The 25,905-nt window shown below is 35.5% G+C and overlaps 4 protein-coding genes and 1 pseudogene across 4 annotated transcripts; 3 read left to right on the plus strand and 2 right to left on the minus strand.

Annotated features, from left to right (window-relative positions):
* Positions 1 to 3,716: 3,716 nt before the first annotated feature.
* LOC143557738 (polynucleotide 5'-hydroxyl-kinase NOL9-like) lies at positions 3,717 to 6,763 on the plus strand. The gene is made up of 9 exons (XM_077046745.1): positions 3,717 to 3,907; positions 4,161 to 4,258; positions 4,347 to 4,380; positions 5,616 to 5,770; positions 5,876 to 6,044; positions 6,118 to 6,277; positions 6,369 to 6,459; positions 6,550 to 6,677; positions 6,758 to 6,763. Exons 1-9 carry the CDS (start codon positions 3,717 to 3,719, stop codon positions 6,761 to 6,763), a joined length of 1,032 nt encoding a protein of 343 aa, XP_076902860.1.
* A 1,346-nt stretch (positions 6,764 to 8,109) lies between these two features.
* Positions 8,110 to 8,884, plus strand: LOC143557746 (putative myosin-binding protein 5 pseudogene; annotated as a pseudogene).
* A 3,789-nt stretch (positions 8,885 to 12,673) lies between these two features.
* Positions 12,674 to 13,570, plus strand: LOC143558487 (putative myosin-binding protein 5). The gene is made up of 2 exons (XM_077047317.1): positions 12,674 to 13,408; positions 13,506 to 13,570. The coding sequence occupies exons 1-2, from the start codon at positions 12,694 to 12,696 to the stop codon at positions 13,562 to 13,564; spliced, it is 774 nt and encodes a 257-aa protein (XP_076903432.1). The 5' UTR covers positions 12,674 to 12,693; the 3' UTR covers positions 13,565 to 13,570.
* A 1,059-nt stretch (positions 13,571 to 14,629) lies between these two features.
* LOC143558480 (serine/threonine-protein phosphatase PP2A catalytic subunit) lies at positions 14,630 to 18,138 on the minus strand. Its single transcript, XM_077047312.1, has 6 exons — positions 17,713 to 18,138; positions 15,861 to 15,975; positions 15,513 to 15,621; positions 15,340 to 15,417; positions 15,066 to 15,257; positions 14,630 to 14,975 (listed from the first exon to the last, which is right to left on the minus strand). The coding sequence occupies exons 1-6, from the start codon at positions 17,963 to 17,965 to the stop codon at positions 14,802 to 14,804; spliced, it is 921 nt and encodes a 306-aa protein (XP_076903427.1). The 5' UTR covers positions 17,966 to 18,138; the 3' UTR covers positions 14,630 to 14,801.
* A 3,268-nt stretch (positions 18,139 to 21,406) lies between these two features.
* On the minus strand, positions 21,407 to 25,863 carry LOC143557178 (transcription factor bHLH79-like). The gene is made up of 6 exons (XM_077046312.1): positions 25,488 to 25,863; positions 23,380 to 23,586; positions 23,216 to 23,281; positions 23,060 to 23,128; positions 22,895 to 22,966; positions 21,407 to 21,830 (listed from the first exon to the last, which is right to left on the minus strand). The coding sequence occupies exons 1-6, from the start codon at positions 25,764 to 25,766 to the stop codon at positions 21,690 to 21,692; spliced, it is 834 nt and encodes a 277-aa protein (XP_076902427.1). The 5' UTR covers positions 25,767 to 25,863; the 3' UTR covers positions 21,407 to 21,689.
* Between the last annotated feature and the right edge of the window lie 42 nt (positions 25,864 to 25,905).

Raw genomic sequence — 25,905 nt, forward strand, 5'->3', positions numbered from 1 at the left:
AGGGTTACCTCCACAAAACCCCCTCAGCCCAATAACATTGTATTAGTCCATATAATAAAATAAGCCAAACATAATAAATTTAGGGTCGTAAAACCGGGTTTAGTACCATACCCCTACAAGCCCCCCCAAGTCCAGCGTTGCTCCTGGGCGTGCAAGCGTCTAGGTGGAGCGCTGGACTTTATGAGGTGTGTTAGGTAATGGGGCGGTTTTTTCTCTTTTCTTTGGCCTTGTCTTTATTGTCTTTGAGTTTTGGGAGGTTTTCCTCATGATGGTGACATGTTGCGGTCCTTATGATAATGATGGAGACCTGTCATAAATAAGATATAGCACGCATCATAGTGGCGCGAGGCCTGATAAAAGATGGAGCGCGCATCTCGATAATAATGTAACATAACTTGCGCGCGAGGCAGCTTACGAGTTATGAGAATAATAAAGCCTGCGCGTGAGGCGACTTACGAGCTATAAGAATAATGAAGCCTGCGCGCATGGCGGCTTACGAGCTATAATAATAATAAAGCTGGCGCGCGAGGCGACTTATGAGCTGTAATAATAATGAAGCTGGCGCGAGTTGCGGCTTACGAGCTATAATAATAATGAAGCTTGCGCGCAAGGCGACTTATGAGCTGTAAGAAACACAAAGCTTGCGCGTGAGGCGACTTACGAGCTATAAGAATAATGAAGCTTGCGCGTAAGGCGACTTACGAGCTATAATATTAATGGAGCTTGCGCGAGTTGCGAGCTATAAGAATAATAAAGCTTGCGCGCGAGGCGACTTATGAGCTGTATGAATAATAAAAGCATGCGCGCGAGGCGTCTTACGAGCTATAAGAATAATAAAGCTTGCGCGCGAGGCGACTTATGAGCTGTATGAATAATAAAAGCTTGCGCGCGAGGCGTCTTACGAGCTATAAGAATAATAAAGCTTGCGCGCGAGGCGACTTATGAGCTGTATGAATAATAAAAGCTTGCGCGCGAGGCGTCTTACGAGCTATAAGAATGATAACAGCTTGCGCGCGAGGCGACTTATGAGCTGTATGAATAATAAAAGCTTGCGCGCGAGGCGTCTTACGAGCTATAAGAATGATAACAGCTTGCGCGCGAGGTGTCTTATGAGCTGTAATAATAATGAAGCTTGCGCGTGAGGCGACTTACGAGCTATAAGAATAATAACAGCTTGCGCGCGAGGCGTCTTATGAGCTGTATGAATAATAAAGCTTGCGCGCGAGGCGTCTTACGAGCTATGAGAATAATGACAGCTTGCGCGCGAGGCGTCTTATGAGCTGTAATAATAATGAAGCTTGCGCGTGGGGCGGCTTACGAGCTATAAGAATAATAACAGCTTGCGCGCGAGGCGTCTTATGAGCTGTATGAATAATAAAGCTTGCGCGCGAGGCGTCTTACGAGCTATGAGAATAATGACAGCTTGCGCGCGAGGCGTCTTATGAGCTGTAATAATAATGAAGCTTGCGCGCGAGGCGTCTTACGAGCTATAAGAATAATAACAGCTTGCGCGCGAGGCGTCTTATGAGCTGTATGAATAATAAAGCTTGCGCGCGAGGCGTCTTACGAGCTATGAGAATAATGACAGCTTGCGCGCGAGGCGTCTTATGAGCTGTAATAATAATGAAGCTTGCGCGTGGGGCGGCTTACGAGCTACTTTATGTCCCGCGCCACGCGCTGATGTTGCATGCGCGTGCGCGTAGACTTTGGTTTTGTGTTATGCGCCACGCGCAGATGTTGCATGCGCGTGCGCGTAGGCTTTATGTCCCGCGCCGCGCGCAGATGTTGCATGCGCGTGCGCATAGACTGTGATATGTGTGAGCATGTGATGCGTAAGCATGTGTAATATGCTTGAGCATATGCGATGCGTGAGCATATGTGGTGCGTGAGCATGTGGTATGAGGATTCCCAACCCTTAAGTTTGGCGCGTGTTCATATAGGATATTATGAGGATTCCCAACCTTTAAGTTTGGCGCGTAGCCATATGGGATATTATGAGGATTCCCAACCTTTAAGTTTGGCGCGCAGCCATATGGGATATTGTGAGGATTCCCAACCTTGAAGTTTAGCGCGTAGCCATATGGGATATTATGAGGATTCCCAACCTTTAAGTTTGGCGCGTAGCCATATGGGATATTATGAGGATTCCCAACCTTTAAGTTTGGCGCGTAGCCATATGGGATATTGTGAGGATTCCCAACCTTGAATTTTGGCGCGTAGCCATATGGGATATTATGAGGATTCCCAACCTTTAAGTTTGGCGCGTAGCCATATGGGATATTATGAGGATTCCCAACCTTTAAGTTTAGTTTGGCGCGTAGCCATATGGGATATTATGAGGATTCCCCACCTTTAAGTTTGGCGCGTAGCCATATGGGATATTATGAGGATTCCCCACCTTTAAGTTTGGCGCGTAGCCATATGGGATATTGTGAGGATTCCCAACCTTTAAGTTTGGCGCGTAGCCATATGGGATATTATGAGGATTCCCAACCTTTAAGTTTGGCGCGTAGCCATATGGGATATTGTGAGGATTCCCAACCTTTAAGTTTGGCGTGAGGCCTGATGCGCGCATGCACGGCGATGGAGTGGTGACTCGCGAGTGCGCGTGCATGGCGGAGGTCTCTTGCGCAAAACCCACATGGTGGTTTCCGCGGCGGCACATGCACGGCTGCGGAATGAGAGTCCGCGGGCGCGCGTACATGGCAGCGGAAGTCTGGTAATTTTTGGATCTGCAATTAAGAGTTAGACCTGCAATTTTAAACCTAAAATCCAGGTCTGTAATCTAGATCTAGATCTGTGAATCAGATCTGGATATATCTGAAGCTCGGAGCAGATTTAAAACCATCACAGATCCGGAGACTAGATCATTCGAGTCCGGCAGTTTCTTTTCACACAGATCTGGAAGCCTCTTTTAGATCTATGGATCTTTTTGAGCTTTAATAGAACAAGCCTTGAAGCCTTTTTCTGTAAACTTCAAGATCTGGGTTTTTCCTGGGAGAGATCTGACAGCCGAGATGAAGATCGAAGGGTAGTTCGTTGCCGTCCCACGGATGGCGCCAATGTCGAAGCATGAAATGAATCTGACCTGATCCATGACGATGTTTCCACGGATTTTCGAGATGAACGAACCACGTCTTCATCTTCTTCATCAGCTGCTGGTGACCTGCGATGGCTTTTTGGGGGTGTGGAGGTGACTGCTAAGAAATCCTAAGATCTCTTGTTTACAGACACAAAAAGTGGTGGTGGCTCTTATTGAGCATGACCCTTTAATAAGGAGGTGGAGACCTCCTTATATAGAGAGTCTCATGGCCACCATCATGGTACCCTAATGGGCCTAGCCCAGTTAGGGTTACCTCCACAAAACCCCCTCAGCCCAATAACATTGTATTAGTCCATATAATAAAATAAGCCAAACATAATAAATTTAGGGTCGTAAAACCGGGTTTAGTACCATACCCCTACAACACCCTTGGTTACGAATTAATTTCATACGATCAATGAAAATTTTGAAAAACATTCGGTTTAGTATTCCAGCACCTACTTTAATTCAAACTTGGTATCAATACTGGTACCTGGACTGATACTAGTACGGTACCGATCACATCCTTATGAACAGTCACAATAAATACATGCAGAACGCATGCCTTCTAGCTTTTCCTCCCGCCTGCAAAAGTCCAAACTGAGCTTTCATTTGCAGTGAACAACTTCCGGCAATGGCCGTCAACTTACCACCCGAAAACACCAACAATAATAACCAGATCATACAGGCAGAGTGGGACGAAGCAGCCAACGCGATTGCTTACGATTCAGTCACGTCTCCAGCGCCTATTTGTGTTATTTGCGGCCCTCCGAAGAGCGGCAAATCAACCTTCTCTAGACACCTTCTCAATGTTCTCATCGGCCGGTATTGTATTTTTTCAGGGGTCGGAATTTTTTTATTATTGGGAAACCATCACTATATAATATTTTTTATGTTAGTGTCGGGTCAGGTTACATAAATAAAAGATGAAAGAGAAATATTTTTTTTGAGAATATGACAAAAGTACGTCAAACTTTATTAAAAAATGTGAAACATATTTACAATATATCTAAAGTTGTTCTCTGCTACGGATAAGTAATGATCATCAACTTTTGTTATGATCGTTTTTTGTGAACAGATACCGAAGAGTTGCGTACATGGATACTGATGTCGGGCAAGCTGAGTTCACGACTTCGGGGTGCTTATCGCTTACTGTTATTAATGAAGAAACTCTAGGTGCTTTCGATTCGTTCATATTTAAGTTATTGTTAACTTAAAAAGGTTTTGAAATCGGTGTTAATTATCGTCTTTTGTTTCATTGTAGATCTGGCAATGCCGTGTTTGAGGACGCCTGAGAGGTACGAATCGGTTCTTGATTTATCGTATTTATCATTTGCGTAGTTCATGATCGAATTATCTAGAGCTCTAAACGAACTGAATGATTGGCAAACTGTTTAGGAATTGTTTGGCGGGAAGTTTGTTTATGTTCCTTTGTTTATAATAAATAAAGGAACATGAACAAGAAGTTCTGTTCTATTAACTTAATGAACGAACGTGAACAGAAGCCATGTTCATTAATTGTGTTCGCGAACGTTCGATAATATGTTCGTTTATGTCCGTCTATGTTATGATTGTTTAAGTTTTTCATTAAAGGGTATTTCTTTTTATATTTTTTTTATAACTTTTCTAATCTTATCACATAGATTTAAGCAAAACTATTAACTATAAAAATTATATATGTTTATGAGTATTATTACCAGTGCCGAAAATTCTGATAACGAATTTGAACAAAATTGGGTACCAAATACCAAAATCAAACGTGTTGGCTCGGTACCGGTACGATACTTGTATTTTGGTAAGGCATGTGTATTTCGGTACAGTACCTGCTTTGGTACCACTTTGTTTTTTTTCCCCCGAATCTCCTTTGATCATATAATAATTCATTCGTAACCAAGGGTAATCAAGAAACTAAAAATCGTATCAAATTCATTCGTAATCAAGAAACCATAATACCAAAACCAAAACATACAAAATGTTTTAAAAAGTGCATCAGTTTCTCCATAAAAAACAAAAAGAAAAGGTAAGGACACCGGTACTAGTACCCAAGAAAAACTCTACATTTTTCAGTCGGTACGAAATACCAAAAAAAAAATACCGAATACCAAATTTGAGAGACCGAAACCGTATTATATGAATAAAAAAACCCTAGTATTATGTGAATATGTGATTAATTTATATGTAAATTAACAGATGAATATGATTATATGAATGTTAAAAAAAACACAAACATAGTAGCCGGAACCGACCCATTGTCACTGACCATTCTTGTTTAGCCGAATCAAATAAGAGATTTTTAGGTTCATTTGTGTTTGTGAACCGTTCACAAACAAGTTCATATCCTTAACGAACAAACACGAACACAAAATTTCGTTCAGTTAGGTGTCCGTGAACTGTTCCCTTGTCCGATAGAAGCTTAACGAACATGAACAAGTCCTTATTCGTTCGGTTTTTTACAGCGTTAAAAGTATTCAATTAAGCATGTAGATTGTCCTTCTAACTATGGTTAACAAATGCATGTCATAAACCTTTGCAGATGCTACTTTTTTGGGGATACTACCCAAAGAACCAATCCAAAGACTTATCTAGCATATATACATGCATTGTATGGTTACTATATTGAAAAATATCAACATGCTGATGCTAATATTGGTGTTCCCCTAGTAGTAAACACTCCTAGTTGGGTCAAAGGTATGCTTAATTTTATTTTATTTATTTTTTTGTTTTTTATTTAAGCTCAATTTTATGATAATAACTGATTATCTATGATTTACTTATGGTATATTTGCATGCAAGGTATGGGACTTGACATGCTGGTGGATATGTTAAAACATATTGCTCCTACTCAAGTGGTTAAAATCCGTGTACCGGACGAAAACAAGAACCTACCGCCTGGCCCGTTTTGGTTGAAAGACGGGCTTGATAATCAAGAAGTGACCCTATTTGAAATCGGTTCAAAGAAACTGTAAGTTAAAGTTTCCTTTCATTTCTAAAGTCATATTAACATGTGAATCTTTATTTATGTATTGTTTATGCAGGTTACGTGCTGCGCATGATCGTTTGCTAGCATATTTCAGAAACTGCGTTCCAAATGACGCGAGTTTATCCACAACTGAGGAGCTTGATCATGAACTGGCTGCACACCCTCCTTATGAAATTCTCATGTCTTCGGTCACTATCAAGAAACTTCATCCAGAGGTTTGTGTGGGCCAAAACGGGTCGGATCGAGTCACAAATAGTTTCGTATCTATTTTAACGAATTTGATTAAACATAACCGAAATTATGCAGATGCCACGGGTGCAAACATCGGGTAGCTTTATAGTTGGATTGGCGGTTAGCTCATCAACTTCTGAAGGTTTACCCTGCTGTGTTGGTCTTGGTATGTATTGTTAATAATCATTTTTTTTCATTATTTAATTTGCTTATAAATTATATAAACTATTTGAAAATTTGGTTATTTATTGTTCAGGAATCGTGAGAGGAGTAGACACTGCAAAAGATACTTTGTATTTGATAACACATGTTCCGAAAAGTGTGTTGGAGAAAGTTGATCTATTGCTACATGGGTTGATCAAAATTCCTGCTTGTTTGAAACAGGTAAAAGAATTAAGTTATACAAACCGAATCTTATTTTAGTGCGTATTAGCGTATAACTTTCTAAATCGTTTTATTTAAAGATTTAGACGTAAAGTCAGTTTAACGAATTTTTTTCATTATATGTGTTTTAACTATTTATATAATTTTATAAACATGGGCTCAAGCGACCCGACCTCTAACGTGTGATTTTCGGTACAGGTGCAGGAACTCGTGGCTTCAAATACCGTGCTTACAAATTAAGGGATGATAGTGTTTTTAAGATAACCAAACATATTATATCTCTAAGTTATTCACTGCAGCACTAGACTGTTATTTCAAATATGAACATTTAGTTATGGTTTATTTAGACTTTAAATATTGTCAAGTTATATTGTAGGTCAGACCTTTATCAATGGTTGAAAATGCAAACTTTTCTATTATGTTAAGTATGATGGTGATCATAATGTGTGTAGAAATTAGCTCAAATAGTTTTCTTATATTTTTTTACTAGCGTCTTTATTATATTGTCGTCTTGAATAACATAGGGTACATTATATGTTGTAAGTACATGTAGTGTAACCATCAAATGCAGGGCTGTAAACGAACCGAACGAACAAGAAACAAGGCCTTGTTCATCTTCGTTTGTTAAAGAAATAATGTGTTCATGAACACTTATCGAACGAGATTTTATGTTCGTGTTCGTTCATTAAGGAAATGAATGTGTTCACGAACGGTGCACGAACAGAAATAAAATCGCAAAGCCTAGAGATTGAGACCGATGCATTCATCAATGTGAATAATGAAAGCATGTAAACGAATGAACAAAATGAACACGAACACTTAATCGAACAAATATCTATGTTCATGTTTGTTTATTTAAAAAATGAACATTTGTGTTCGTTTGTTTAAAATCTAAATGAACATAGCTGAACAAATATAAACAAACATAAATAACATATATGAACAAATGTGATGAACACAAACGAACATAAATGAAAATATTTAAATGAATACAAATTAACAAATATAAAACCTTTAACTAGATGACTAATCCAGATATATATGTAATTATTTTCTATTAATACATAAACAGACATATATAAACAAACCTAAACGAACATAAATAAACAAACATAAATGAACGTTCATGAACATAAATGCATATAATGTGATATTTTTCAAGATAAAGTAAGAATAATGTTATGTGTGATATTTTTGGTCTACTTGATGACTTGATGTAAATAAAAATTAAATGCATATAATGTGCTTGCAATATACTATTAATACTCTAATAACATATATACAATTTATGCATGCATAATTTGTGCAAAAGTGCATGACTGACCATTAATTCAGTTATAACAACAGACCACTTCTATTTATAGCTAACTCATCACTTCAAACCTTGTTATGCATCACATACACACACAGATAACCAACCGAATCTTAACCTGACAATGTCGAAAAGAACATTTCGAATGTTTGTCAAGGAAGAACTCGGCGAATTCCCACATTTTGTAGTTGGAGCCATACTCAAATGGTTCTTGATCGCGTCTCTTTTCATCGACGGGTTCATAGCGTTTATATCTCACCAATTCGCCACGGTCTTCCAGCTGGACCCACCCTGCGTCCTCTGCACCCGAATCGACCAGTCCCTCGCGGCTACAAACCCGAGCTCTTACTACAACAACTCAATATGTGAGTCTCATAAAAAAGACATATCATCATTAGCATATTGTCATGTGCATAGAAAACTGTCTGATATCCGAAACATGTGTGACGGGTGTCTGATCTCGTTTCAAACCGATAAAGAATCGGATGTTGAGACCAAGAACCCGGGTGAGAAAAACGAGCCGAATGTGTGTAAAGCGGGTGGTCGGGAAATGAAGTTGAAACAGGTGAAAACGGGTAAGGAAACGGGTGCTAGCCCGCGTGTTGAAATGAGTAAGTGTTCGTGTTGTGGGGAGGCGTTTAAAAAGCGGACGTCGTCTAAAGTGTTTGTTAGGACTCCTTCTAACCTTCGGGCCTCGTTGACCGCACCGGCTTTTTCGCCTCGGGTACCGTTGACCCCAATGGGGTGGCGAAATGATGATCAAAAGAATGTGGAGTTGAATCAAATGAGGTATACTGAACTTAAGTTTGTTTCGGATAGTGAACCGGAGGATGATTATGGGTTGAATGCCGAGTCCAAAAGTGAGTTCTTTTTGTTATTAGGTTTGATAGTTTAGTATGTTTGTGTTATGGTCGAAACGGGCCGGGTTGAAATGAATCAGGTTTGAATTCAACCCGTTTGAAGGCCAAACTAAGCATACGCAACCCAAAACCAACGGTTTCGTTTTGTCTTTTCTCTAAAAGCAAATTTCCAGTTTGGTTTCGGTTTTGCGTGTACTCATCTTGAAAAGGCAAAGCGAACCTATAAAACCAAACTGAACCTGTAAAAACCAGTTTTGCATTGATTAAATCGTATCTTGGAAACCTTGTTATGAATTTGTGAAAATAACTCACCAATTTTATAACACAAACTCATATATATATATATATATATATACACACTAGTTTTTAGCCCGCGTGTTACGCGGGTTCATTTAGATATTTTTTTTATATTATTGTAAATATATAATTTTCGATTATAATGTGTTTAGGTTTCAACTTACCATTACTTTTTTATTTTCACAAATTTCAATGTGACTAAACTACCCTTTCGACCAAACTAATTCTGATTATAAATCTTTTTGACCAGCCCTTTTATCCGAATATTAGTACTAAAATAATAAACGAAATAAACTATAAATGGTTCAAGTTTATGGCTTTATGCATTCATTGAAGGTACAATTAACATCCTCGACAAAGATTAAAGTTTGGAAGGTATGCGTTTAGCATTCTTAAAGTTATATTACATTATAATGGAGATGCAAGTTTGGATACACAAAAGGTAGGCTGCATTTTAGGGACATATTCCTTGATTTCTTCACCTTGAACCAACGACCAGCACTTTAGGATCATCTGAAATTACCACTAACCAAATAAATACCAAAATTGAATAAAATGTCATCAGACTCGTTTATAATGTGAATCTTTAACTACAATTTATATGTATAATTTTGAATGCATCATCATCATCGTACTCAGTATATCCCACCAATAACAAAGCTATGGTAGGGTCTGAGGAGGGTAAGATGTAGACAGCCTTACCTCTACCCCATAGGAATAGAGAGGCTGCTTCCGGTGAGACCCCCGGCTCGATAGTAGTTTTGCATCAAGCCTTGGACATAAGGCACATAGCACTCAATCATCAGGACACCGGCCGATCAGTGCATGTACCCTTGTCTTTCGGCTATCAACGCCACCACATGATGCCTGATTAACCTTCCGTCACTTTTAACGTTATTTTCATTAGATTAGTAAAATAACGTCAAAATTAGTGCAATTTCACTTTTGCTCACCCGAGGGTTCACACATATATACATTATATGCGCAAAAATGTTATTTTGCTATAATTCTTTAACTTTAATTGCTTGCATTCTCAAAGAATGCTTAGTAGTTCTTTAACTTTAATTGCTTGCATTCTCAAAGAATGCTTAGTAAGACCAGACCCCTTTTTTTTTGGTAGTAAACTCAACCATACAAATGATTCTTTTTTTTGATAGTACAACAAAACAAATTACAAAGAGTAAAGCAATCAATGAACCGAACCAATTTTTTAAACAACCGCTTTGTACCCAAATTCATTTTACTCGGAACCACAACCACCCGGACATGTTCTGACACGAGCCAACTTGAATTGTTATTAATCCCTCGTGTTGACCCGAACTCATTTTACTCAAATCACATATTGACCACCAAATAACATGTAAATATAATATATGCATGTATTAAAAATTTCTGGTAAAGAATCAAATTATGTCTTAAACTTGAGTTGATATCATGTTTTTCCTTCAGGATCCAAAATAATAACATTATCTTAGATGAGATGTAATCAACTCTTTCAAATACTGGATATGCAAATTAATAATAATAATAATAATAATAATAATAATAATAATATACATGATCAATAAGTTAATATATGTTTAATGAAGCATGAATATACGAAATAAATACATATATATATATATATATTTAACCCAATTCCTGTATTTTTCATTATATAGAAACATAGATATTACATCAACATAGCAGGTAGGCGGGCAACAAGCTGCGCCGCCACCCCTTTCTGAATTGCAAACCCTAACCTGCTAAAGACATACCCCTGCCCCTTTGGAGTCGACACATTGCTATGCACAACCCGTTGGACCCTGGTTAGGAAACGGATAGCTTCCGGTGCCAAGGAGCCAAAGGTATCAAAAGCCAAAGGGACAAAAACATGTTGGTTCTCTTCGCAGGCTTTAGCATGTTTCTCCACCTTCTTCGTTTCAGCCCTTTTCATTGCTTGCCCAGCTACAAACCCATTATCCCTCAAACCAGCTAAGGGAGATACCCATGTGAGGTCAACACAAGCGTGTTTTCCCCCGGCCCAACCAAAGACGAGCAAATCTGCCGTGGGGTCTGTAAGGAAGTTTACGGGGGCTTCCTTTTTAGCTGATATCCCAGCTCGCCTTAAGATGTCCCAAAGAACGTCCCGCACCCAATCTTGTCGGTATTTGAACCCAGGCATCTCCTTGCAATGAACCGCATGCTCTCCGAATTTATCCAGGCAAGCCTTACGGCAGATCGGACATGTTTCGTCTTCTGGGTACATTCTGTTTCTGCAAATTTGGAATGAAACCCGATGCAAACTTAGTGTTGTGTAAATTATATTTGTACTAATAAATGCTTAATAACTCTTATTATGTTGCAAATTGTTTATCACTTTTTTGGTTATAAATACTACACAACTCTACTTCATTGAAGTTATGAAGAATGCCATATCACTTTTTTGGTGCCCGTAGGTCTAAACGTACAATAATACGTGTTTATAAGCAGTGCGTCTAAATCAAAACTGTTTTGTTGTAAATCGGTTTCCACAATAGCTTCAATTTGCAGGAATCCAATTGAAAAATAAAAGATCCAAAAACAAACATGCGAATAGCTTTGGAAAGGGTAAAACATTTATGTAAACACACCTCTTAGACCAGTTTCTGAGGGTTGTTGATTGGTGAAGTCTGCACATTTATATGTTACATGCCACATTCAGCTGATATAATATTAGAAAACCAAAACTAATGTCTGTTGTAGTTTTGTGATGTTCTATTAACATCTTTTCTACTGTGTTGTGCATCAGATGCAAGTAGTAGCATATAGCTTTAACTTGAGCGCAACCTATTTTTAGCAACACAGTATTACACAAAACAAAATTCATTACTTGATAAATTCTAGAATGAAGATTTAAGTTTTTACTTTTATAACAATGACATAGAGTATTAGAGTTAACAGTAGACCCGGTTTGAGACAAAAACGGGCTAAATTAATGTGAGGCCTCTATTCAGAAATAAAGCAATACGGTGGCTCTAGATAATTGGGGGAGCGATGTGAGAGCGACACGTAGGATTTTATGGTACACAATTATATAGATAGTTAGATTAGTTAAATAAAATTTCATCTTTATCTAATAAATAAACTAGATAATTATCTCTAATTGCAATAATTTAATAATTAATGAGATAGATCCATCAGCTCGAACCGGCCACACCTTCCCAACCCATAACTCGGTTCGGGAATTAACTCGACATTATATTTTATGAATGTTAAGTAATTAATAATAAATTAATAAATGATATAAACCAAAATTTTTAGGCTCAAATGATTAACAATCAACTAATCATTAATTAATTAAAAAAATTTACGCCCAAAGTTTCAGGCCCAAATTCATTATTTTGCCTTTTCTCCGGCCCAAAAATTTCAAGTCCAAACTGACAAAACCGAAACAACAAGCCCATTGTGAAAACAGAATGATTTTTAAGAACCCAAGAACCAACTTTCCGGTTTTTGGTTCGGTTTGAGCCCATCTAATGTCATCTTTTTCTCAAACAACTTGATCCATGTATCAGTTAAAGATGACATGAAACCTACACCAGCACCATTGCTACTAGACCTGGAAGAACTAACCGAAGAATCGTTAAAAACCCCGAGCTACGGTAAAGGAAACAAATTCTTCGGTGTCCCACTTGCAGACTCAGCAGTAGTCAACAGTCCAAGATTCGGCACCAAACTTTCAAAAAAGTTCCCATTCGAACGACCGGACTTTTTATCTGACTTAAACGATGACGGGCCACTAGACGGCGACTCAACTCTTCACATACTAAAACACCAGGCCCGTTCAGACAGACGAATGCTGATGGTATTGTATCAAGAACTCAATGCAGAAAGAAGTGCATCTGCAGTTGCAGCTAATAACTCGATGGCTATGATAACTCGGTTGCAGGCCGAGAAAGCTGCCATTGAGATGGAAGCATTGCAGTATCAGAGAATGATGGAGGAACAAGCGGAGTATGATGACGAGGCGATTCAGATACTTAAAGATATGCTTATTCAGAAGGAGAAAGATATTAAAGTTATGGATGCCGAACTCGAGGCTTTTAAGGAAAAATATGGAGAGATTAAGAAAAAGGGAAGTGGTGAGTTTGTTGGTGATAGTGATTATATGGAGACCGAGAGCGAGAAGAGACGAACGAATTTTGAAACCGAACGGTTTCAGATTTCGGGAATGTTGAATGATTTGGAAAATCTTATACAATCAGATGATGATGATCATGATGATAAAGATAAAGATAAAGGTATATGTTACCTGTTTTAAATGTGGGGCCCGTTGAACAGTAAGTCTGTTCAACGGGCCCCACGTTGAAATACTGGTATTGATTTAGATTTAAAAAGATAGAGGTAGTTTTATTTATATGTTACCTGTTTTAAATGTGGGGCCCGCTGAACAGTAAGTTTGTCCAGCGGGCCCCACGTTGAAATATTGGTACTGATTTAATTGTGTTTGGCTTAATAGGAAAAGAAAAAAAGGCAACTATGGATAGAGAGATGTCTATAATTAAGGAGAAAATGAGTGTGATGGAAGCGGATAGCGGATACTTGAAGAGCACCACAAGGACACTTCAAAAGGGTGATGAAAGAGCTGATCTTCTTACTGAGATTGCTCAAAATCTTAGAAGGCTCAGGACTTAAACGGGCCGGTTTGGATTATGAATCATATACTTCAAGCGAAGGTGGTGGTTTTTGCCCGTTTGCTTAAAAATGGGTTAATTGGATTGTGTTTCTATCTCTGATGGTTCAACGGGTAAGAAATAACAAAAAAGAAACATGTCAAACGGGTTGAAAGTTGCCCGAAATGTAAATTCTACGCACATCACCTCGAAAATTGTTTTACTCGAACAACTATATTACATTTATTACTGGAACAATATTGGTCTTGTAATCATATTTAACAAACTAATAATTTAGAATTGCATGTGCAGCGCCAAGTCGCTCGTGAGCTACTCGAAATTAGATCGATAAAAGGCTCAAAATGGGCTGAGACTTATTGAGCCAGAGCCAAGCACGAGCCTCATACTAAACTCGTTTAGACGTTTAGTTATTAAGGCCAAACTCAAGCCTTGTATGGGAAGATCTTACGGGCTCGTCAAGGCCTAACCAAACAAACGTAGTGTACTTTTAAATTTAAACTTTTTTGGACTTCTATGCATTAAACGAGCTCAAGCCAAGCTTAAGATCATTTAAGCTTTTTTTCTCAAAATATATAATTTAACTAATAAATAATGAACAAGCCGAGCTCAAGCATACAAAAACGACTCACGAGCCAAGCTCAAGTTCTATAGAAAGAGCTTGAACTAGCCGAGCTCAGACTTGGCTCGTTTAAGCCCCTACCTAGAAACAAAGGTTTCGGTTTCAAGTAATAAAAAGAATACCGGAAGTAGTATGGCTCCAACAATAAACTCTCACACGCTTGATCCATGTGTAACCATGAAAATGGTTTAGTGAAACATTACGGCTTTTGTAATAAGAATGCATGAACTGCAGCCAAAGAGTTTAACATAAAATATCAAGTGAAACAACAAACAATCATTCAACTTGTCTTTGAATTTGCAAGAAATAAGGTACTCTTCTAACAAAAGAAAACTATAACATTAAAAAGATGCAAAGGTCATATTAATATCAAACACAACTTTACAAAAAGTAATCTGGAGTTCTTCGTGCGACATCGGGCTCAACTTGACGAGGGGCCGGATCAAACTGTAAGAAATTCTGGTCCATATTCTCTCCAACCTCAAGTATCGCAGCCATGTTCCCGCATCTATAGCAGTAGTTTGGTGCACTAAATATTGTTACAACATTATTCTCCTGCAAAATAAAATAAAATGTTATGTTTCAGATAAAGGATATGTAAAGTGTAAACAACTAGTTATAACTTAGATAAATGTTATTACAAACCTGAGACCAATTGTAGCCTTCCATGACGAGCTGATGAGCCCGAGAAATAAGACTGAGCCCATTTGTATGGTTAAACTGGGCAGCTATATCCTGCCCGAATGTGTAACCAGCTCCACGAGGAGAGATTCCCCAACCGCACCGGTCATCAGGGTCAGACCACAAGAGGTCACACATCGGCCCCTCATGAGGAACCTATATTAGATCAAAACATTATGATAGATCATAGAATCACGCATGGTGTCACTAAAATGGTTACACGTATTAAAGTTCATACCTCTTGAATGCGATCTAAAGCACGAATGTTATCTAGTGTATCCAAAGATGGAGACAAACCACCATGCAGACAGAAAATCTGCAAACAGAATAATATTATAACATAAACAATGTTTTTATAAGAAGACTTCAAGCTAAAACAAAAGGCGAGCTAGATAATATGAAGTAATGAACCTGACTCTCGATAAGGGCAGTGAGAGGTAGATAATCGAAAAGGTCAGTAAAATGTTTCCATACATTTGCATTTCCATACTTCCTTAAACATTCATCGTAAAATCCATACCTGAAAGGAGATGTTAAGATTAGGGGAGAAAATATTGCTTACGGTTCATAAACTGTAACTTAAGATAAACTGATAAACATAACCGCGTAATTTATAGTGAAAATTATGATGCAATTGACATCATTGATTTACATGTTTATTACCAAAGATATGTATCTTGAATCTTGATAACCGAATATTACACAAAAATAAACTTTCTGGTTATAATAGAAGTGAAAGGTAAGGCACTGAGATCTCACACTTGAGTTATTTGCCGGCTCTCATGGTTTCCTCTAAGAATGGTAATCCTATCTCTATAACGAACCTTCAACGCCACAAGAAGTGTGACAGTCTCCACCGAGTAATAACCTCGATCTGCATGAGGTAGATCAAAACATAACTTTATCAGGTTCAACCACACATCATCAATATCTACTACATTTAATTAGCTCATAACACACTCAACAACTAACCAGATTCAACCACATATCCTCAGTTACCAGCAGCTTTACTTACATGAGCCACAATATTCAATCAAACTTAACCTAATTAACATTCAATAATATCCACTACATTTAATGTTTTCATACCATGTACCAATACTGTAACGATAACGTTGTGGTACTAACAGAACACAACTGGCACCAGCTACCGTATTCGTTTTCATACTTCCAATATCAATACCATTTGGTTTCGCTATTTTCAAACAATACAGTACCAAGCGTTATCAAACCGATAAAATCCATACGAGATTCCGTTACACTTTCACTCGTTTTCAGTTTTGGAATTTTTCGGCACCTTACCGGTTTGGTACCACATTTAATTAGATCATAACACACTCAACAACCAACCAAATTCAGCCACAACTGCTCAATTACCAGCAATTTCACTTACATAAGCCACAATACTTAATCAACCTTAACCTAATCAGCATTCAACAATATCTACAACACTTAATCATTGATCTTAACATACTCAATAGGGGTGTGCGTGGTGCGGTTTTGGGCTAAAACCAAACCGAAAACAAAAACTTCGGATTTTGGATTTTCGAAACCGTTCGATTTCGGTTTTGGTTTCGGTTTCTGCCATTTGAACTATAAACTTTTAGACCGAAAATAATGAATTTAAGTATAAATTGTTTTGTTAATTGTTAACTAATAAAATATTATACATTTGACCAAAAGTATTTAAGTTACATATTTGGGCTAAAACCAAACCGAAAACAAAAACTTCGGATTTTGGATTTTCGAAACCGTTCGATTTCGGTTTTGGTTTCTGCCATTTGAACTATAAACTTTTAGACCGAAAATAATGAATTTAAGTATAAATTGTTTTGTTAATTGTTAACTAATAAAATATTATACATTTGACCAAAAGTATTTGAGTTACATATTTGTTAAGTTCTTTATAAATTACATAAAATAAATGAATATATAAATAAATAAAAATCTAGAAATTCGGTTCGGTTTTTTAGGTTTTATTACAAGCAAAACCAAAACCAAACCGTTAGTTCGGTTTTCACAAAACCATAAATCTAAACCATCGGTTTTTATTTCGGTTCAGCTTAAATTTTTCGGTTTTTTAAAACCAAAAAACCAAACCGATAAAACCGAACCGAAACAAAAACCAATAGTTTAAGATTAGATCATTAGATAAAACAAATAAACAAATAAAAATCTAAAAATTCGGTTCGATTCGGTTTTTCCGGTTTTATTACACACAAAACCAAAACCGAACCGTTCGTTCTGTTTTCACAAAAACATAAATCCAAACCGTTGGTTTTTGTTTCGGTCCGGTTTGGACTTTTCGGTTTCGGATCGGGTATTTTGGTTGCTTGCACACCCCTAATACTCAACAACTAAACAGATTAACGTACAAATTAAATTAACATGCTAACTGTGAGAATCAAGTAGTGTAGTTATATATACAAGTAGTGTAATCATGTAATTACTTCGTAGTGTAATTACACTATACTATAATTACACTAAGTTGTATATATAACTGCACTACTTGATTCTTACGGTTAACACGTTAATTTAACTTGTACGTTAACTATCTAACCAAACTTAACCTAAACAACATCTAATTTCAAAACCACAACACACTACTAACCAACATAATCTCCCATAAACAAGTAATTAGTATCCGGAGCACTTCCTCCGATCCGAAACAACTCAAGCAAATCATGAAACTGTCCATGAATATCACCACACACAGTCACCGGACACTTCACCGGCTGCACATTCCACTCCTCCACTAATATCGTCCGCGCCTGGTCACATAACACCTTCACCTCCGCCTCCGGCAACGGCTTGCAGTCCATCAGCTGCGAGATCTGACGGTCCAGATCCGATTGCAACGGCATGGTTGGATAATAATAATATTAATAATAATATTGATAATATGCTTGTGAGGATTTGAAGATCTGGTCGGAAGTCCGCCGGAGAGTCGCCGGAGAAGTAGGTCAAGGCTCGGTCATGGCTGCCGGCGGCGGAGATATTTTCTAGGGTTTTGAGAGAGTGTTTTTATATTATTGGGGGTAGTTAAACTGGTTAATATTTTCGATGTGGTCCTTGTAGTGTTTTTGACTTTACACTTTCAGCACAGAAATTATTTTTTGAACAGTGTTTAGAATTAGACTCAAACCCGAGTGAGCCTTCCTGTTAGGGGTGCAAACGAGCAGAGCTGCTCGTGAGATACTTAAGATCGGCTTGTGAAAAAGCTCGAACGAGTCAAGCCTAGAAGAGCTCGAGCCTAAAAGTAAGCTCGTTTAATAAATGAGTACTCTTTAAGGAATTATCTATTTTGTTTATGTAGTTTGTTTATAGTTGATATTTCAGTCCAAAATTTTAAGATTTGTTGTTTCGGTTTCTAGAGTTTCATTTCGTTGCAATTTGACGATTTGTGTATTCATCTGATTAACATATTTTGGATTCAAATAACAAATTTAACAAACCACATGGATGAAAATGCTAGATTTTAATAAACTACATGACATAACTTGCAACGAAAATGACACTCTACGGACGGATATAGCAAATTTTAAACATTTGGGCTGAAATAGAAAATTTGAACAAACTATATAGACGAAAATCGCAGGAATGGAAATAACAAATTAACTTCTAGACTGAAAATAGTGAGTTTGAGCAAACTATACGGACGAAAACCGTAATTTTTGTTTTACACATTTTGCACAATGTTATTTTAATTATTTTTGACGTGTAAGTAGTCATTATGAAACATAATTGTGAGACTTTTGTGTTCGATTTATAAATTATTGCTCACACTAATTACTGTCTTTATAGTTATTTTTAATTCAGATACTTTTTACCTAACAATGTATTTTTTTAAAGATTTATGTTAATTATAAATATTTTTGAAATGTAATTATCCTACAATTTAGGGCGAGCAAAACCGAGACGTAACAGAAAACCAAATCTTTAATCGAAATTAACTATAATTAAACAAAAACGATGGTTATGGTTAAGTGATTCTGACTAACAATCATTCGGCCATGGTTACATTTAAGGTGTATTAGTTTACCAACTTTAACCATAATCAAACCGAGCATAGTATGTTTGTGGTTTTTCAAAATTTGTACCTCTATTTTCATTTTTTGTACCTTTAATTTTAGCTTCGAGCATTTAAATTCGTGTTGTAGATGTCTATAACATAGCTTGGAATACCGTAACTAACCTTTGAAACCTCATATATTTGAGTTCGAAACACCATAACGGAATCGTTTTTGGCATTTTTTACTGTAACAATGGAAAAACTAATTAAAACAATGCATTGTGCAATTAACTGAAAATTAACCCGTAACCGACGGTTACCGACCATTTGGTTATTATGATTAAGCAGTCTTTCATAAGCGAATATCATTTATAGGTATGCTTAAGCCGCCATGAACTAACCGAACCATACATACTTTACACACACTATCTAGTAAATATTTACAATCTAGTAAATCTAACAAAGCATATATTTTATTCACTTTCTATTGCAACTAACTCAACGTAACACTAAATCAGTCACTTTATCTCATTTCACTCCACCTTACCCTAAGGAAGTTGTTTAACCACCCCCCCCCCCCCTCTTCTTTTATATCTCTTTATTTAATGTAAAATTGATTCTTAAATTATTCTGTGTATAGAGGATTTTAAAATCCGTTATTTGAACTCACATTGCACTTAACGCCCCTTAACCCATAAAAGGAATGGTATGACACTTGTTAACCCATGCCAACTCATTTTTAACATAATGTACGTTAAGGTATACCCTAGGCCTAACTGATCTCTTGTCGGTGTTATCATTTAACGCTTTGATAACGTTAGTCAAGTGAAAGTGAGTTTAAATTTAAAATATGCGTTAACAGAAAAAATTAGTTATGTTTCAAAATAAATAAATAAATAAAATTAGAATGGCATTTTGTATAATTTTTTTTTGGCTTTTGTGAGGTTCCATAAAAAAAACATGGAGAACAACATGTCACTTGTTAAAGATAATAAAATATATTTTATGTCACTCTTTGAAATGTGACATTTTGATTATATTCTCTACACATATTCGTTAAAAAAAATTACATCATGTTTGTTTTATTTATCATTTGATGGAACACTTGTCTTTGCATGCCAATAATTGAGCCTTTATTAATTCATGGTGCTTTAGAATGACATCTATATGTATTCTGAGTTATCAGCCTAAAGGTTCACATTCAAACCACTTATGGATACCTGGTTTGGGGCGATCCGGTTTTTACTTGCTCAGGCTTGATCCAAACAGGTTTAAAGCAGATTCGGTTTTGTGCATAACATGCTTAAATAACCCACAACTCTTTTTATATGATTATCAAAGTACTGTATTTTTGTATATCGTACGAAGATTTCACTTGAAAACGTATATAAAAAAATCTTTAATATTGTCATAAAATACTATTCATAGATGATGACTTTACATGAAAAGTTATATCTTTCGTTGTATTGTTAGACATGTTGTACATCATGAAAGAATATGTCTATGCAATAAATAAATCAGTTAATTATTAATTAATTTATGAAACATTAAAATTTTTCATATTGTGACTTGTGACCATTCATTAAGTAACTAGTCAGATCATATATTTACAAAACTTCCATTAAATGCATTATATTGATATATGTGGCTCTATCTCAAGTCTAAACACTTTAAAAAATCATTTTTTTATAAAACAAAAATATACATAATCATTTTCTTATAAAGACAAATTGAAAATAAATATTATCTCAAATTTTGTGTATCGACAGATAATAATCTAACCTTTAAAAATCTCTGTTAACGTTTCAATCTTTTGACTATTTTTCTCTCAATGAACATCCATTAAAAAACTTAGCGTCGCTATTCAAACTGATGTTTTAAGAATTTTAATCGAAAAAATGATGAGTCAACTGATGTAAAACTTATCTCGAAGTGGTGATCCAATCGACGAAACATTGTTCAAATTCAGAATTTCCAATTAACAAAAATCAAGCCAATTAAATCACTGTTTCAGGATAAATTTAACATCAGTCGACTCATATCTTTCTTCTGATTAAAAGCCCTAAAACATCGGCTTGAAATTCGGAAAAAAAATTTAACAACATTAAGTGTTTTTTAACGAAGAGCCATTGGGAGAAAAATAGTCGAAAAGTTAGACCGATGACAAAGATTTTTAAATGTGGGATTATTATCGGTCAAAACAAAAAAAAAATGAGTTACTTATATTCTATTTACCTTTTATAAAAAGTAAACCATGTGAAAGATATGAACATGTTTGATCACCATGTTCAATAATGAAACTTTTTTCTAAATTTAACTAGTCCAAGTACACTTTATCTGTCAATAACATACAAGTAACCTTGAAATGCAAATCTCTACACATGGTATATAGTACATAAAGACACTTTAAACATCAACTCAATAGTAGTTTCATTCTCATACAATTTTCTATATATATATAACACAAATAATGTAATCACACTGGTCAATCAGTCAGTGCAATTGGCAGGGCTTATCTGATTTCTAGTTGGCTAAAAATGTAGCACATGGTGGGCCCGTCTGGTCCGGTCTGCGGTTCATGTCATCCGCCCACAGTTATTATTATTGCCTAACTGCATATGAAGCCATTCAGGTTGGGACTCATGTCCAAATGGTCTTGGGGTCTGTGAGCCGAATAAGAGCCCGGCTGCATCAAGCGGTTGTTGTTGTGGCCCAAACTGCAAGGACAACATTTGTTATTTAGTTAGATGCGTGTTTAATCAATGAGACCGAGCCCGAGCTTCACTCATCGATCTTTGGGCCACGAGCCTATTATTTATATAATTTTTATTTGGTGTATACAAAATATGTAATAATAACTATTGTGCATAAATTTGATAAAACAACTAAATTATATATATACATATATATATTTATAGGGTAGGGTTAATGTAAAAAACAATAGTTTTGTAAGAAGAATAAGAATAGATATTAGCCCTTGGATCTAGGATCTAGTGGTTGAGATTAGTAGTTTCTAAATAATGTATAGTTTCCTATTTACATGGTATAGTGTTTTATTTTAGTGGTGTGCTTGATTTTAAAACCTTCTCACACTTCTCACAAAACAATTGTTTTTTATTTGAACCCTTTTCTATATATATATATATATATATATATATATTATGTTACATATAAAAATTATAATTTAGATACATATATATAATAATTATAAATATATATAAATTAATTAATAAATATTAAACGAGTCTAGCTCGAGCTCTAGTATGTTAGATGAGCCGAGCTCAAGCCTAGTAGAACTCAGGCTCGACTCAACTCGACTCATTTACATTTTACACCACTAGTTAGTCATTAAGAAAATTAATTGTTGAGATGAATAAAAATTTAAGGTAATAATCTAAAACAAATATTCTTAAATAAATGCTCAATTAAACATACCCCTTAAGATGGATTATAGGTTCAATTTAAGCGTAATTCGACACTTTGGATCTCAATTACCATTTAATAAAAAACTCTAATCACAAGTTTGTTAGAAATAGTTTTCAGTTTATTGAGCAAGATTTAGCAATAAATTATCAATAAATAAAGTCATCAACAAAAAAATCCTTCCAAGGGTTGGCAGAGTAGTGGTAAGTGTCTGATTCCCCTCTAGCAGAGGTCTCAGGGTTGCATCCGGCTTCCACTAGTTTCCTGCCTTAACCTCTTGAAGGCCACATGTCCTACTATTAGCAGGGTATTGGTGGGCCTGCTAAACCGACCAAAAAAGTTGACAAACAAAACTTACATCTTTATTAGGAAACCCTTCTACAGGCAAGGCCATCCTGGTATTTACAGCTTCTAGCTTCATCGACAAGAACTATAACATAAATAAATATATAACATATGGTACGGTGCCAAATTCTTCAGTAATCATCATAGGAAGTTCGATTAACTTAATAACAAAAATTACCTCAACTTGATGTTGCAAAGATTGGATGTAATTAATTATTTCATCGAGAACAAGTGCTTTTCCTATAACCTAACATTAACGATACCAAAATGGCGAAATTAATCATCTTTACTACAATTCTCACAAAAACACTAATCAAACCATTAATATACACACCTTGTTGCATCCCGGGACCAAATCTTGCAAGATTTTCATTCTTTCGCTTATCTTTTCTCTCCTAGCCTGAATAAAACAATTCAAATTCATAAGAAAATAAAAAATAAATCAAGATCAAGATTGAATTTTTTTTAATATTTTTTTAAGTGAAAGAAAAGTATTACTCTCTCGGCAAGACTGTGTCTATCAGTGGCTTCACCTCTTCTTGCTCTAACATGAATATAGTCTTTAGGTGGTTCAGAAGGTTTATTAGTTTGGCCTGATGCAGGACCTTTGCTAGCTGACCCTGAGCTCATTTCTTGATCTGTTTTCGAACATCCCGACTCATCTTTCGAACCCGATGCATTCATTTTCTTACCATTCAATCTATTCTGCAAATTAGTAATCATGATTTAACAATAGATCTTCACAAAAAGACAATCAATTTCAAATCTTTAAACAAGATTATGAATATTTACATCGAAAACTGAAGAACCATATTCATGCTCAGAAATTAATATTGACCCAAGGGATTTTTCAAATAACCAAATCAATCTATTCTACAAATTAGTAATCCCGATTCAAACATAAATCTTCGCAAAAACATAATCAATTTCAAATCTTCAAAAACATTTAGAATGTTTGCATTAAAAACTAAAGAACCCTAACTCATGCTCAAAATTTAAAATTGACGCAAGTGAATTCAACAAATCAAACTAAAGTAACTTCAATTTCAAATTTGTGGATTTAATTTCAATCTTTCAATACCAAAATCAAAAACTGAAGAACACGCATAAGGGTCCAATTGGGAACCATAATCTACACTCAAAAATTAAAAATTGACACAAGTGAATTCCAAATCAACTAAAAGGCATTCAACTCCAAATTTGTGTATTTAATTTCAATCATTCAATATGTAAATCAAAAACTGAAGAAGAACACACATAAGGGTCCAATTGGGAACCCTAATTCATACTCAAAAACTAAAAATGACACAAGGGTATTATCCAAATCAAACTAAAACAGTAAAACACCTTCATTTCAAATTTGGATGCTCAATTTCAATCTTTAACACCTAAATCAAAAAGAGTATATTTTTTTAATTACCAAATCAATCAATTCTGCAAATCAGTAAATCACAAAAGATGATCAATTTCAAATCTTTAAACAAGATTTTAAATCTTTACATCAAAAACTCAAGAACACACACAAAAACTAAAATTGACACAAGGGTATTCAACAAATCAAACTAAAACACATTCAATTTCAAATATGAGTTACCTCAATTTCAATCTTTAACACCTAAATCAAAAAGGGTTTTTTTTTGGTTACCTAATCAATCTATTCTGCACATTAGTAATCACAAAAAGATGATCAATTTCAAAATTATATACAAGATTTTAAATCTTTACATCCAAAACTCAAGAACACAAATACGGGTCCAATATACTCAAAAACTAAAATTGACACAAGGGTATTCAATAAATCAAACTAAAACACCTTCAATTTAAATCTTTAACACCTTACAAAAAGGGTGTTCTTTTTAATTACCAAATCAATTTATTCTGCAAATTAATCACAAAAAGATGATCAATTTCAATATTATAAACAAGATTTTAAATATTTACATCAAAACTCAAGAACCCTAATTCATGCTCAAAAATTAAAAATTGACTCAAGGGTATTCAACAAATCAAACTAAAACACCTTCAATTTCAAATATGTGTATTCAATTCAATCATTCAACACCTTAATCAAAAAGGGTATTTTTTTTAATTACCAAATCAATCTATTCTGCAAATTAGTAATCACAAAAAGACAATCAATTTCAAATTTTTAAACAAGATTTTGAATATTTACATCAAAAATCAAGAACCCTAATTCATGCTCAAAAATTAAAAATTGACACAAGGGTATTCAACAAATCAAACTAAAACACCTTCAATTTCAATCATTCAACACCTAAATCAAAAACTAAAGAACACACATAATTTACACTCAAAAACTTAAAATTGACACAGGGGTATTCAACAAATCAAACCAAAACACCTTCAATTTCAAATATGTGTCAACACCTAAATCAAAAAGGGTGTACTTTTTTAGTTACCAAATCAATTTATTCTGCAAATTAAATTAGTAATCACAAAAAAAAACCCTAATTTACACTCAAAAATAAAAAATTGACACAAGGGTATTCACCTAATCAACCCAAAACACCTTCAATTTCATATATGCGTATTCAATTTCAATCTTTAACACCTAAATCAAAAAGGGTAATTTTTTAATTAATTACCAAATCAATAGCACTACTCGTAGACACAATCTTCGAAGACTCATCTTCATAATTAATATCCTTCCGCTTCCGACCACCACCACTGTACTCCGTCACCGTCGATTCATCATCACGAGTATTATTATTATTATTCGGGTCACCAATTCGCCCAATTAGGGTTCCCATTTTAAGCCCTAAATCTTCAATTCGACCGCCATTGAACGGCCAGATCCCGGTTAAAGTGTAAGATGATGGATTGGCTGCTGAGAATGAGGTTTCGTTGATGATTGGTGGATCCATTGATATGAAGATATAGATATACACACAATGTGTATGTATATATGTGTGTGTTTATGAATTGGATTGAAGAGTTAAAGATGGGTTTTTTGATGTGGGTTTTAATAATGAGAAGATGTTTGATTTATAGCCATTTGTTTGT

The sequence above is a fragment of the Bidens hawaiensis genome, unplaced genomic scaffold (genome assembly GCF_021521415.1).
Source record: "Bidens hawaiensis isolate Kalapana, Puna unplaced genomic scaffold, B.hawaiensis_p1.1 tig00001087_1, whole genome shotgun sequence".
Classification (NCBI taxonomy): domain Eukaryota; kingdom Viridiplantae; phylum Streptophyta; class Magnoliopsida; order Asterales; family Asteraceae; genus Bidens; species Bidens hawaiensis.